The sequence below is a fragment of the Metarhizium brunneum genome, chromosome 7, assembly GCF_013426205.1.
Source record: "Metarhizium brunneum chromosome 7, complete sequence".
Taxonomy (NCBI): Eukaryota; Fungi; Ascomycota; class Sordariomycetes; order Hypocreales; family Clavicipitaceae; genus Metarhizium; species Metarhizium brunneum.
Window position 1 is genome coordinate 2,026,562 of NC_089428.1, and position 14,257 is coordinate 2,040,818.

The 14,257-nt window shown below is 49.0% G+C and overlaps 3 protein-coding genes across 3 annotated transcripts; all 3 read right to left on the bottom strand.

Moving 5' to 3' along the window:
- Positions 1-2,118: 2,118 nt before the first annotated feature.
- Positions 2,119-4,426, bottom strand: G6M90_00g111700 (uncharacterized protein; the record flags this gene model as incomplete). The annotated part of the gene is made up of 7 exons (XM_014688211.2): positions 2,119-2,553; positions 2,610-3,153; positions 3,204-3,549; positions 3,603-3,829; positions 3,881-4,128; positions 4,183-4,243; positions 4,326-4,426. The coding sequence occupies 7 exons, from the start codon at positions 4,424-4,426 to the stop codon at positions 2,119-2,121; spliced, it is 1,962 nt and encodes a 653-aa protein (XP_014543697.2).
- A 2,780-nt stretch (positions 4,427-7,206) lies between these two features.
- On the bottom strand, positions 7,207-8,625 carry G6M90_00g111710 (uncharacterized protein; the record flags this gene model as incomplete). Its single annotated transcript, XM_014688210.1, has 1 exon — positions 7,207-8,625. One exon carries the CDS (start codon positions 8,623-8,625, stop codon positions 7,207-7,209), a length of 1,419 nt encoding a protein of 472 aa, XP_014543696.1.
- A 1,837-nt stretch (positions 8,626-10,462) lies between these two features.
- ccsA_3 (Polyketide synthase-nonribosomal peptide synthetase) lies at positions 10,463-13,245 on the bottom strand (the record flags this gene model as incomplete). The annotated part of the gene is made up of 3 exons (XM_014688209.2): positions 10,463-10,756; positions 11,917-12,725; positions 12,909-13,245. The coding sequence occupies 3 exons, from the start codon at positions 13,243-13,245 to the stop codon at positions 10,463-10,465; spliced, it is 1,440 nt and encodes a 479-aa protein (XP_014543695.2).
- Between the last annotated feature and the right edge of the window lie 1,012 nt (positions 13,246-14,257).

Consider the following 14,257-nt stretch of genomic DNA (forward strand, 5'->3'; position numbering starts at 1 on the left):
TTGTGTCATGCCTCGGGCCGTACATTACAAATGCTGCAGTGACAACGTCGCAACAATTGGCAAGTGGAACCAAGATTCGGCCTACATCAAACGTTTCGCATTATAATGGACCCTTTGCTAATGCTTGCAGATAAGGGCCATATAGCAACCAGTTACACCTCCTTCGAATGTGCTATCGTCGCTGATTTGGCACGGCACCGTTTGCGATTGGGTCGCAGAACTTGCCGGCTAGTCTAAAAAGGGAAATGGTGGAGATACGGCCCGAACGGGTGACGTCGTAGAAAACACGTTCGGCCCGAACGACAACCTCACCCGATGGTAAATCCAATTCGGACGTTCTTGATCACCAGTTGATTCACGCCGAATTGGTCAATTGATTGTTCACATCAGGCCGCAGCTTAGGCCATGACCTTGGGATACATGTCCTGTGTGTAGGCTTGAGAGACAAGTCGATGCCGCTCCACGAATTATGAAGCCACCAAGGCATGGCACAGTAATTCTCCCCAGCCAACTTCACAGACACTCCATGGCGACCAAATCAATTGCCAACAGCACTGGCGCATCTTCTACGACGTTTCTTCCCCAGCAGTCCCTCATTTGGCTACGAGACACTCCGAGCAGCCGGCTGCGCCAAAGACATCGCTGAAGTAATTACCATTGTTCGCGAATCAAGTCCGACAACGAGGAGAGCTGTCTGCAAGATTGGAAAGCTGCCGCCGACCGTGCTATGAAAAATGCCAAATTAGTCCTAAAAGGAGAAACGAACCCAGGACGCCTATCTCTGCCCCTCAAATTACTGCCGCATGGCCGAATTTTACCGTCGCAACAATCCCTTCGAGGACTCCGTGTCTAAAAGTCTAGCAGACTTGAACACCCAGACGTTCTACTCGGCCATGGACCTCATGCCACATATTACGGAGGGAGTCGACATACCGTATGAAACACCACGTTGCCAACCACCATCCTGCGACCAGATAGGAGCGAAACGCCAAGGCCGACAACCATTTCCAATGGAAACTTTGACTCTACGAGGGGGGAACTTCGTTATGCAGTTGCGACCTCGGCGCTTGAGCTAGGTTTCAATGCGCTGACCTTCGATGGACGTGACAAGGGGAGACTGTACGCGAACAGCGACTATTCTTCCGATCGGACTGGTGGAAGGTGATTAACTAGTGATTGACCACGCCCTCGATCAAGAACACGTCGGCAAGACAAAGGTTGTGATCCTTGGCCGTTAATATTGGGGCGAGTGTACTTGGTTGGACGTGCCGCCGCATTCGAGCTTCGTGCCCCGGCTGTTATCTTCACATATGGCGTGTACGACTTTGACACTGCTTTGCGCAAGAAAACGCCCGCTCATGGCAAGTTTTTTATATGGGCAGGCTGGGACGGTAACATGAATGCGATTATGCGCTTGCTTGTGTCCGTGAATACGAGTTTCAAATGGCGCATCTCAAATGGCAAGTGGGTTTTTAGATGTCCTGCGTATTGTGAAGGGGTACACGCTTAAGGTCTTGGTAGACAAGATTAAAACGCCAATTCTGGTCCTGGACGCTCCGGATGATCAATTCTCATAGGAGCTGCCCAGAGAGCTCTTTGAGAGGCTCGAGTGTGGGAAGGAGTTTGTGGAAATAAGTGTCCACGAGGGCGCAAGCTCGCACTGTCATTAGGGTTTTGGGGCGCGACTGATAGAGGTGATATTCCACTGGTTACTTCGGGAATCTGGTTACTTCAGCGGTTCGAAGAGTAGAATAGTGATCCCGTGCTAAGACCCGTATAAGGACGTAACTGGTAACTAAGCATGTGCCGTCGTCGCAAGTACGGTAAGTGATTGTGTGGATTGACCTCTGGAGCTAGGTGGTTTGGAAGGTGTGCAGATTGTATTCAGGTGATTCTCTATATTCATTTCGTGGAAGAAACCATGTGCAAGATGTACGCGTGGAGAGCATAATTTCGAGCAACCAATCCTGGATGTTGCTGCCCCGGATTGTATCGTGTCATGTTTCTCGGGAACCTTTCAGCCACAGTTTAAAAACAGAGCCCGGTAGTGTACAAACGTCCAGCGTCAATATGTTTCAAAGAACAATCGCCATCAGCCTATCCAAGCTTCATGACACCCTAACCGAAAGGGTCATCGCCTTGACGAAAGAGGTTGACTGGATCAAGACCAAGAAAGTCACCATATGAGGTAAAGGGCATGTTCCACCACTCATCGTCTATTGATGTGATATACGCAGTGCCATCACTTCGTAACGTGTTTGGTATGCTGCTACCAACAGCATATTGCGGATCCTGATCAGAACGTTGAGTGTCAGGTGTATGTGTTTGCATCACGTCATTGTGCACCAATGCCGATGGGTTCTGTCGAGCCAGCCTCTCGTCTGGCGCGCCATGCAAAGGCGGGCGCGGACTGGACGGGTTTCCAGAATATCTCCTATCATGTACCGTTGAGCGAGGGCCATATTGTGTGTGGAAACTTGTTTGTGGTCCAGCAGGTATTGCTCGCGGGTCATGACACATTGCTGCATTGGCCGCCTTTCGGAGCTTTTCACACTACAGGATCTGATTTAGAAATCTTTCTGAGCAACAACGAGCAAAGGACGACTTACCGGGCGTCTGAGACATTTCCAATAAGTACATAGAGTGTCGAGCATTGTAACAATTGACTGAACGGCAGACATTCTGCTGTGCTTTTGGAGACGCACATCTTTGTCTTGGTATGAAATCTCAAAGGCCAGAAGCACTGAGCCTGTTAGAAAAGCACCGTAGCCCACGACCGGAGGCAGATATGTAACATCTAATTCTCCACCAAAGCAGTCAGCCAGCGACGAAGTAAACGACTCTGCATGGTATAACACAGCCTGAGCGCTATGCCTCACATCCTCGGCACTTATTTGTTGATCGAGTGGCGAGCCGGAAAATAATGGCACAATTGTAGAGTGTAGAGCTACGTGACAAAGACAATAGAAGGCATCGATAACCATGAACTGCTGGCGGCTATCCAATTTCCCACGTCTCGTCGAATTACTATACGGCCCAGGCACAATGCTGTGACGCATAGAGGTAGCTTGCGCCGCTAGACTCGAGAGGGCATTCATTTTCTCGGTAGATGAGTAATGCATGGATTTGGTGACGAAAAGTTGAACTCTCGCCCTGTGACAATGTTAGCCACTTGAAGAAAAGGCCCAAAGCGTTGCTCCTACCAAATTCCAATCATTTTGATCAATGCAGCCGATGGTGGAGCTTCTTTCCCGGGCTCTAGCTGATTGAATTCTGACATTAAAGACCATTCAGAGTCCATGTATTCCCCAATGGTTACTTGCCAGCCAGACGGCCCGTTGGATATCACCGACGGCAGCGGCAACAACGCTGCCTCGGACCAAGCATCCTTGAAGATGGGTTCAGGTTCAGCCACGATGCACATGGATGCCCAGCAGGCCCAAAAGCACCGACGCTTCAGTTCAGATTCGAGTGAAGTGTCCAAGCTTTGAGCTCCTTCAGAAATCTGCCTTCTATAGTTCCAAACAGTGCAGAACCTGTATGCCAAAACTACCCAACGCCCCGTCAGAAAAGATCAACAAGGAGAGACAATACACACGTACCAAGACATAAATCGGCACTTTTGGAATCCCCGGTACCAAACCAGTACAAGGTCAGACAGACTAGAGCCTGGGCAGCCGGTAGGGACGGCGCTTCCATGACGGCGGCCATTGCTTCTTTTGTGGCGGCTTTTGCCCAAAGCAAGCTGCGAGAGTGGTAGGTGGCGAAGGCCCGAAGCTCTGAGAAATCAGCGGATATGTCATCTGCTTCGTCTCTGGGTGCAAGGAATCTGGCGCTATGATTAGCTCCTGCTGGCCTTGCAAGCGACGAGGTGCCCTACAAAGAAGCCAAGGCAAAGACGGCTTGGAGGAGTACAGCTGGAACTTGGTCCTCTAGATATTCTTGGAAAAGAAGGGGTTTATAAAAGAGCAAGTTGGCGTTGTAAATGCGAGCAAAGTAGATTTCAAGCAAACAAAGGCCCACAGTACGTGGTGGTAGGTGGCAAGGATCGGGATTAAACCCGTGGCCATGGCTTGCTCTCATACTTTGTGATTCGTAATCACAACTTCGCAAGTGACGAGCATAAGACTATATAAAGGTTTAAGTGAGTATTCAGTATGTTCAGTGGACCCGTATACATACGTCTGACGGCATGTCTACAATTGTGTCGGACGGGGTTTGTTCAGCGTTTGGGGCCAGTCGGCTGGAAAGTAATGAGTCGTCAGCCAAGTTGGAGCCTGTCAAGGGCGCACTAGTTGCAATTTGTGCATCCGTGTCGCCAGTACTTTCGACAGTAGCGTCCCCGGGCGCTGGGTTCGACGCTCGGCGGTGTGAGCGAGGCGTCCGTCCTGCCCGGCGCCGGTCTACCAGCTCTGGGTACGTGCATGTTGTCTGTAGTCTGTTGCAACGAAGGCATACGGGGCGCTCGCGGCTGCATTTGAGCTGAGAAAAGAGTTTCAGAGGCATGTACTCGAGAAGACGCGAATTATTGCATTACCTTGTGATGTCGACACCGTCTACACGCCGCAGCTGAAATGGGCACGTCAAGAGGAGGCATCGCGGTTTCCGAATATGGGGTTGTTCGAGTTATCACTAACGAAGCCCTGCCCTCTTCAGGGCTGCTGCTTGTGATATCCAGGCAAAAAATTCAGTGTTCATTTGGCCATTCTGGCTTCTTCATTCTTCCTTCTGATATCTCAAGTGCTCGTCTTGTGTTGGGTGTCGAAGAAAAGTCCGGGGCGCCGAATTGTAGGTTGCAGTGCCGCCGCACGTGATGGGGACTTCTATCCTAGTGCGAGAGGCGTCCTGGGACGTGATTGGTTACGAGAATAAATGTCAAAAATTTGTGACGATAAACAAGACGGATGAAAAATATATTGGGCGCCGTTTACTGCCTGTATTAAAAATCTTCGGTTTAGTAAGCCAAAAATAAAGAATATCTGGTACGTTAAAAACTACTACTCATAGTTTTGCTATAGCAGGCTTCGGCAGATAGTAATGACTGGAGTCCGCCCGTCTTTTTTGAAGCCACCTTGGTTCCCGAACTAGCCAATAGGAGAAGGGCCAGGCAAACTTCCTGATGTCGACTGTAACGTTTGACAGTGTAAATCTATCCTGCGTATTGACGCCGAGGCCATGGGACAGTGTTTACCCATTTGGGGCAAATGACTGGCGGATATAAATGGCATCGACCGGGCTACCCTATAGGTGAAAAGACTGCTGTTATAGAAGCTTGAGGGCTTGACTATTTTCCTACAAACAACCAGACTCTGCGGAGTAGTCCAGCAACGTGGATGGAGCCTGGGTAACAAAGTCTCGGTCCGCCTCACACAGGTTTGTCTCGCAAAGTTAATACGTAGTATTATAATACAAATATATCAAGTTTCTAATATACAGAATTATAGCTGCTAGTAAAGCTTAAAATTCTGCTAAGGTTTTTTATATAATTTTAATATTTCTATATATAAAAAAGCATATTTTAAAAATAAAAATTATAATATTTATTTTTTTTTAAAAATAAAAGTTGTTGTGATAATTATTGGCCCATGACGTGGCGTTGTTCGGTCGGACCAATCTGCTCCGGCCTGCAACCACCCTGATTGGTTGGAATAATGTTGTTCCGTTCCGGCACCACCAGCCGGGCCTGTGGGGCGGCCCACGATAGGGGTCACCCAGGGCAACAACACCATCTATAAAGGCCACGATGCCGGGCTGTACGCGGGCAATAGCTTCCTTTTCCTTAGCCTTTGAATTGATACGAATTGCACACTGTTACTAGTAACACCAACGCCTTATGAGACCAACAAAAGTAGAACTATTAATATAAATTTATTTAGTTATAAAGTAAAATACTTTAAAATTAACTTAATATTAATATTATTAGATTTTTTATAATTTTTTTTAAGTATTTTAAACTTTTATAGCTGTCCTATAATTTGATGACTAACTACGTGGACAATTCCACTTAGTTGCCAACGGTAGCCTTAAATTTCCGGGTACTTTTAGCACCTCGCGGCGCTTCTTGCCGCTTTTGTTACTGCTGGTCTGGTGTGGCCGCACCGCCACAGGCCCCTATAGGCCCCCACTGACGATACATGTACTCACATGCAGGCACAAGCGCCGGCGTTAGACCACATGCAGACACCAGTCTGGTGTGAGAGGTATCAATTGATGGCAAGGCGCATAAATGCGCCATTAACGTCTGGTGGGGACAAAACTGCTGGTACGCCTGGAGCAGCACGTTCAACACGCCTCTCACTTCTAGCCGGGACAGCAGTGGTGCTCGGCTCTGCAGAGATAGTGCTGGCCGCCGCGGTATTAGAGATTACTGCTGCGATGTGTCTGACTTGAGTCATGCGCACTGGAAGAACTGGGCATCGTGCGACGACTCAGGCTTGACTGAGGCCTCCGTATGCAGCCTTGAAGAGAGGACCAGACTGGTGTAATGGAAATTGTTCAGGCCGCAAAATCGAGGTTGCTCTGCGAAATAACAAATACGGGTGCAAGCATGGCACCGTAGGCTGAAGTCTCAGCCTCCGCCGAGAACAATGGAAAAAAGGTGAAGGATGCGCTTAACGCCTGGATTGAAGATCCTAACGTGTCCTAACACGAGTAAGAAACTCTCGTCTCGTTCTACCGCCACTCAACTTCGGGGACACGAGATGGCAACGATAGTCAAGCGTGATGAACCAGTGCCTAGCTCTGCTGTTGTGCAAGAGGCTTGCTTCGGCGCCGTGATCGTAGGTGCGAGGTGCACCGAATAACCCTCATGCGGATTCGTGTTGTTCCGGCTATTTTACCCCGGAGAAGCGGTACGCCCTTGCTTGTGGGAGGCGATGACAGACTACGCAGGCCGCATAAGTCATGCTATTCGAAAACAAGTCCTACGATTTAACTACACTCTGCTATAGTCTCTAATAAGTAGAAAAAGTGGTCAAACGAGCCACTGCAATTCCGGAAGGCTTTTGTACAAGGGGTCAGGTGTTGAGTGGCATCAACATCACTAGACGACGACTCGCAGAAAAAATAGGCAACAATGTAATGTAAATTGGCCTATGGAATGTTATAACCAGAATACTTCATGGCACTTGAGTGCTTTGAGTTATACATAGTTTCTGACCGCTGCTTTATTGCCATCAGCCATCGCTGCGAATGGTTGGCTCTGTTCTAGTATCCCAGGCTCAACACCTCCTCACGAGCATTGATTTTCCTACGCAAGGACTCAATAGGCGCGATCTGGTTAATAAGCCATCCCAGAGGGGTATATGACCACAGCTTATTGATAGAAATCGCAACAGCCTGCACAGCAGGCGTCCTCATAGCCGCCTCCCTCATCAAGGCCTCATTAACGAAGCCAACTGGTGTGTATGCCCATGCATTAACAGCACCATTAACTTTCTTATTGGCAATTTCTAGCTTCTCTTTAGGTGTCTTGCCCTTGCTGATTTCTTTTGCGATATCAGGGAGCCTCTTGATAACGTCGGACCAGTAGCCAGCCGGCGTTGCATATCGGACCGTCGAGGCGACATCAACGACAATATTCTTTAGCGATTCTGCTGCCTTGTCCCAATCCCCAAAGTCGGCCCAACGGTTATCCATGGCCTCTGAAAGTGCCCGCTTGAAGCCTAGCTGCACGTCGGCAATAGTGGCCTCGCCATCCTTGAGCACCTTGATAAGGCCACCAATGGATTTAGGTTCTAGCTCGGTGATGAATTGCAGGAACTTGCTCTGCGAGATCTTTTGTCCCACGGGTTTCTTGCCCTTGCCGCCGTCTCCAGAAGCAGGCTTCTTAGGCTCATTTTTCTCAATGTCGACCCATCCAGCCGGGTCACAGCTACCGCCTGCTCGCCTCTTCATTATGGTGCATTTCGAAGCCGACCTCAGCGAGTACGCTTCATTTTTAATCTTGCGCGCCTTATCGGTGGGGTTGGCCTGGGTCACCTCGAAGGCGTGGGAGATGCTTGTGGCTGGAATAGCACCGTTGACGGCAAACTCCTGGTTACGGCTCACAGCAGCGTTCTTTTCTGGGGGATGAATTCCTGGGACCCAGTAGCCATTGGGCATATCCTTGGCTGCAATGACATAGACGTATCCCTTGGGGTTTTTATCTGCGCTTCTACCAAACATGTACCCGTACGTCGCCTCACGCGATCGCGAGACAGATACAAGACCAGAGTTGGGCTTAAAATCAAGGTGATTTTGTAAGTTCGTATTCTCGCCTTGGGGCTTAAAGCCCGACTTGAATATCTCTTCGGGAGGCCGAGAATCGCCGCGATAGAATACTCCCGACTTGCTTGTCCCGGGTGCTTTGATCTTGGAGACTTCTTCCGCTGACCTGAGAGTGGGATTTCCTGGCTCCTGGCGGCTGAAGACGTCTCGACGCGAGATGGGATTGTCTTCGTTTCTAGCCTTCTCATCGGGAATAATCTCGAAAAGAGCCTTGCCGATAATATCAGGGTCAATATTGATATCATTCGTTATATCAACGGAGAGGTCCAGGTTTGGCTCCAGCGCCGCTCGTTTAATGCCCCATGAGGCAGCAGACGAGAGCATAGCCGAAAGAGAAAGTAGCTGGTAGGCCCTCATAGTTGTTGACTATAGGCCGGGATGTTTTAAAAATGACTGTGTTAAATTGATAATGAATAAAGAGGGGCGATGAGGATATTCGCTGATGGTGAAAAAAGAAAAACAGTCTTGATGGCGTTACTACGACACTACTTATAGTTTGAAGAGGTCAGACCCTCTCGACGTAGAAAGACTCTATCCATGTCGGAAAGCTCTGTCCGCGTTGGAACACTCTGTTCTCAACACTCTGTAATCATGAAAAAAAAAAACAGGCTGATCACGAAACCTCCCCTTGCTCTTGGCGATTCGACTATCTATTGCGCGGCCGCTTAATAGAGCACAATTCCATCAATGCAACCAAGGACCAGGGCCTCATTTAATCCGCTCAGCATGTTATCCCAATCCAATATTCTTGGTACTGACTTGTAGCATTACTGTTAGCCGACAGTTCTGGCGACATGACTCCTGTCGTCAATGGCGTGGTACCTTCCTTGCCAACGAACCCCGGTACAAAGAGGGCGCCACGTCCTAGTCAGCTAGGCGTTATGCTCATGGGCAATACACCTCGTATCGTCATTTATAGCGATAAATCAACCAGGCTATGCTCTCAGGACAGAGCGAATGACTCAATAGATCAACTCGACCTTTGAATTACACTATCTGGGGGCCTTCCAGGGACCCTCCCTCGGGGACCCTCCCGGGGGGTGCCTGCGGCCGGCTTGGCGGCATTAATTGATTGCACATGTGATGTTATGGTCTCAGGCTAGAACCTAGACCTACATATGTAGCGATTGATGGTAGCGACTCTGTACAGTGCTAGATTGAACAGTCACGAGAGACTTGTTCAATACGGATTGACCCTTTTGGCTCCACGGTCAATTGAGGGGTAACCGACAATACTGTAATTACTCCGAATGCAATACTTACAAGCCAGACGTTCTTGAGGGCGTTCATATACGCATTCACTATAACATTAGGAGTAGCTGGGTTGAATGCTTGCACAAAAGCTGCAGTGGTATGCTCGTACGCTTTTCCTCGCGTGAAACTATCGCGGATGCTGGGGTCAAACTGCTTGCTTAGCTGATCGAATCGGTTGTAGAACACTGCTGGGGGTGTAGTACCTAGCAAGCGAATGAAGGACCCCGATGCGATGCTTGAGGCTACTTCACTTTCCGGGAGACCAACCTGCACTGCCTGGAGTGTGGTAGAAATTATGCAACCCGAACATGAGGCTGCAAGTAGCTGAAGTACAACCCAGACAGCCATGTGCGTATTTTTTGGTGAGAAGACTGGCGAAGCCAGTGCAAATTGCGACGGCAGCCATGGCCACAAGGTGAACAGGCTTGTACGGTCCCGTTTTTGACACGATGCTTCCGCCAACCGCCGCAAAGACGGGAAAGACCATTTAGAAGGGGAGTAGGTGTACCCCGGAACGCGTAGGCGAATCCAGCATCAACTGGAAGAATACAGGATAAATGTAGACGACCCAGAAGGATATGACCATGGTCAGGAAAGAAATGAAGAACGCGGCCGATGAGGTCCGCCTCTGGAAATGATGCAGCGGCATGACTGGATATGGGTACCACCGTCTCGTTTCCCACTACAAAAAGATGCCAAACCCAACAAAGCCGAGGACTAGGGGGATCACGATGTTGCTCTCACCCCATTGGTATATGGTGCCTCCGTATGTCAATGCCCTCAAAATCGAGAAGGTAGCGCAGACGAGGAGCATATTGCCGACAACATTGATCCTCCGCAATCGATCTGCCGTAGATAAGTCCTTCTTCCAGTTTACCTGGAGGAAAGGCGCTAACAGCACCAACGATACCCCCCCAAGAGGCAAATTGATATAAAGGATCTATCTCCACGTGGTGTTATCTGTTAAGGCTCCGCCGATGATAGGGCCGGATGTTGTGCCCATGAAGTTGCCTCGCTCTCGCATCGGCACAAGGTCGCAGATGATCATACCAACCAGGATATTGATGCTCCCTCCGCCAATTCCCTGTACAACGCGTCCCCAAATGAGCATGTCCATGGAGCTGGCACCGCCGCAAACGCCGCTACCAAGAAGGAAGATTGCGGTGGCTAGTATCATGACATACCGGCGGCCCTGGAGATCTGCCAATTGGCCATACGTGGTTGGAATATAGCACTATTGGGATCTGTCGGTTAGCCCTCGCTTCTTGTCGTTTCTCGGTACATACCAGAACATATTTCAGTACTCCCAGAACCACATACCTCGTGAGGAAGTAGATACTGACGACTTGGTTAAAGTTATCTCCGCCTTGAAGATCAGCAATAATGCTCGGCAAGGATGTTGGTAGAATAGAACCGTCAAGGGCAGATATAAGGCCAGTGAAACAAAGCCACCCAAAAGCCTACCAAAGATGGAGCGTGTATCGTTTCTTGGGCTGTGACTGCGGCTCCGAATGGTAATGGCCTCGAGTCCGTCGGAGGGGAGAGCCTCCGACGCTTCTCCTTCCAGTTTTTTTGTTCCTCTGGCTCTGACATTTGGGTTCGTCGTGAATGGCGATGAATTCGAGAAAGAGGCAAAAATTAGAGTTTGGGTGTTCGCTCGAATAAGGATCCTTTTTTGATTGACTGCCTCAAATGACGGCTCTGTTACCGCGTATAGGCGAAGCATCTGTAGCCCGGATGGGCGAATCAGACCAGACATCAATTGATGGAGCGTTCGGAATACCGATGCCCCACCAGACCCTACTCCGAAAAGTCTCCACACTCCCGCTCCGAGCGTGCACCCGTTGACGGTTCGGCACTGCCGCCCCGCAACCAAAATCCCCTCTTGCTGGATCTAAAGATGGTAAATCTAGAAACGAACTAAATACTACGGTACAAGTATAAATAGGTTAGTATGTATGACTCCCAACAGAGCTTCAAGCCACGAAAAAGTTTATTGCGTCTGTTCAGCTATATAAAGATTAGTTTTGCCGCGGCAAGCCCGTATCTCCGCGTAATTCGGTAGTTTGCTCTTGGTTCGCGTTCACCCGTAAACGGTTAGATGTAGAAGAATATAAAGGCTTGTTATAATACGGTAGTCAAAATAATTACTGCGCTACAATTTAGTAAATTCATGGGTTCTACACAAATCTGCCAAGTCCTTGTGCCATTCTTTATTAGTTTATCTTCCAGAATACTCCATATTTTACAACTGACGACATTCGACACGTCGCATCCTGTTACCGCTTAGCCCAATTCAGCAATCCTACATCACACCCAGAAACTTGTCAATTAGTGTTTGCCATATTTCATAGCCAACAGGTTGTTTCATTTGACAGACCACCACCGGCTTACCACATTCCTCAGCGAGAATGACGATGTATATGTCGTTAGAGTCTCCTCAACAATCTTAGGCCTGGTCCGCCTCAGCAGCTTAGGGAACACAATAGGCAGCTCGTCGGCTCTAGCCAGGCAAGCAGCGACAATCTCATTCAATCCTGCCGCCGCTGCCCTCCTGGTCCACTCTTCCAGACGAAGGATCTCGGAACTTGCACCCGTTTGCCTCTCGAGAGACCCTTTCATATTGTCCACGGCGAACTCAAGGTCTCCACTTTCGTACATGTATTTGACTAGTCCGCCGGGATAGGCGCTGTCATGTTTCACCTCATCCACAATCTCTGCTGACACTCGCTCCGCGCCAATAAAGTCTAAACGTGCCCCGCCGAGCGGGAGATGAAGTTGCCTTGAGAAACTTGATAGATTTGTCATCAAGTCAGGGGCTGGAGCATCATCTCCTACGATGCTACTCGGCCGATAGATCCAGATGGGAATCAAGAGCTTCTCGCTTATAAGCTCCAAGAACTGCTCACTCGCCCATTTTGTCGCCGTATATCCATCGGATTTATCGCACGGTGGCTTGAAGTCGGCAACCGACTCTTCACCAAACGAAGCCTGCCCGGAGAGGTACGCCACATTTTCCGACGGGATAAGGTGCATCGGGATTCGTTGGGGAAGACACAGCTTGACTATCTCCTGGGCCGCTTGTTTGGACAGGCTAAGTCGCAGTGCGTCGAGTTCGCCCATATGCAGTTGTACTTTCGGGTCGGAGAAAATTGCCGGCAAGTTGGATCGACGCCGTCGGAGAGCGATTGCATGAATCTTGTCTATACGGAGTATCTTTGTCGCTCAGTATTCTGCGCATCAGCCTTTCAGGAAGCCTGTTGCACCCATGACAACTATCGTCTTGTATGGCAGGCCTTGATCCTTTGACTGCGGGTCCATGTCGATGTCGTAGAGATCATCCGTCAAGCTGGTTTCCAGGTCTCAGTTGATTTGACTTGACATACAGTCCAACTTGGGTACTGTTGAAGGCTCCTCGTGATTATTTGAAGGAGCGGGAACTGTAAAGCTAAGGCCCGTGCTGGCTGGAAGCGAGCCTGTTGCTGGATCAATCTGGCGAGCCATTGCACCCAGTGTGGAGTTTTCAAACAATTGTATCAGAGGCATGTCAGTATTGAATTCCTTGTTAATCTCCGCATGCAGCTCGATCAGGGACCTGGAGCTTCCGCCGACATGAAAGAAATCTGTATCTGAATCGATAATGTGGAGGGAAGATGGCGTGTCACCCAGTATTTGTAACCATATTTCTCTTGACTTCGCCACTAAGCCGTTGGCTTGTGGCATTATCGTGCTAAATGTTTCTCTCGGATGAGATTGAAGTTCTGAAATAGCCTTTCCATCGACTTTTCCCGAGTAGTTAGTTGTTGATTGATCCAACATGGTCAGAACTGCCGGCTGCATATACTGTGGGATTGCTAAGGAAGTTCTCAGACACTCAAGGAAAACAAGGGGTTCCCCGTTGAAATGTTGCAGACATAACCACGTAGGCTATAAGTTACTCAGTACTATTAGAGTCATGAACAGAAATAATGGCGTCCTCAATTGCTCCGTTGGCTGTTGTACTATGATTGATTTGATGGCTGGACGATTAATGTGGATTCCGGGTAGCTTGATCTGTGCGTCGTCGTCGATTCTTCCATCTAGAAATAAGTGCTCATCCAATGTAAAATAGCTATAGTGGCCATTTTTATGCATTGTAGTCCAATTATACAAAGTGTACTCGTGTCGCGAAGTCGTCTGGCAAGAATCTCTCTTTAGTCAGCGCATCGTGGTTCAGATACCCTAGAGCAACACCCGCTCCACCGATATAAATTTCTCCAGGAATTCCTGCAGGGACTGGATGGGGTTGGCTATCCATGATATAAATGGAGTAGTTGGGGAATAGGTCAAATGGTGTATCAAGCTCATATTCTGTCATATACCTGACTTCAGGATTTCCAACTGCTGGTGTAGCCTCGGCCGGTCCGCAGGCATTAACCATCTTCAGATCATTCTTAGAGAGCTTTCTAAACCCATCTATTACAGCTAGACAGTTCTGATGGCGTAGCCTGCACATGACTGACTCTTTCTGAAACAATTAACCTGGAAATTCCAAGGGAAGCCCCTCGGAGTTTCAGTGGAAGAATTAAAACCGAGCCGGCATCTGCTAAAGCCGCAAATATTTGTGACATGTTTAAAATGTAACCCAGCACCCACACGAATCTTCCACGGCGAGGAAGATGACTCGCTTTGGTTGCGCCATGATTCATGACTCAATAAAATGCCCTTTGGCTTACCGGTCGAGCCGCTAGTGTAC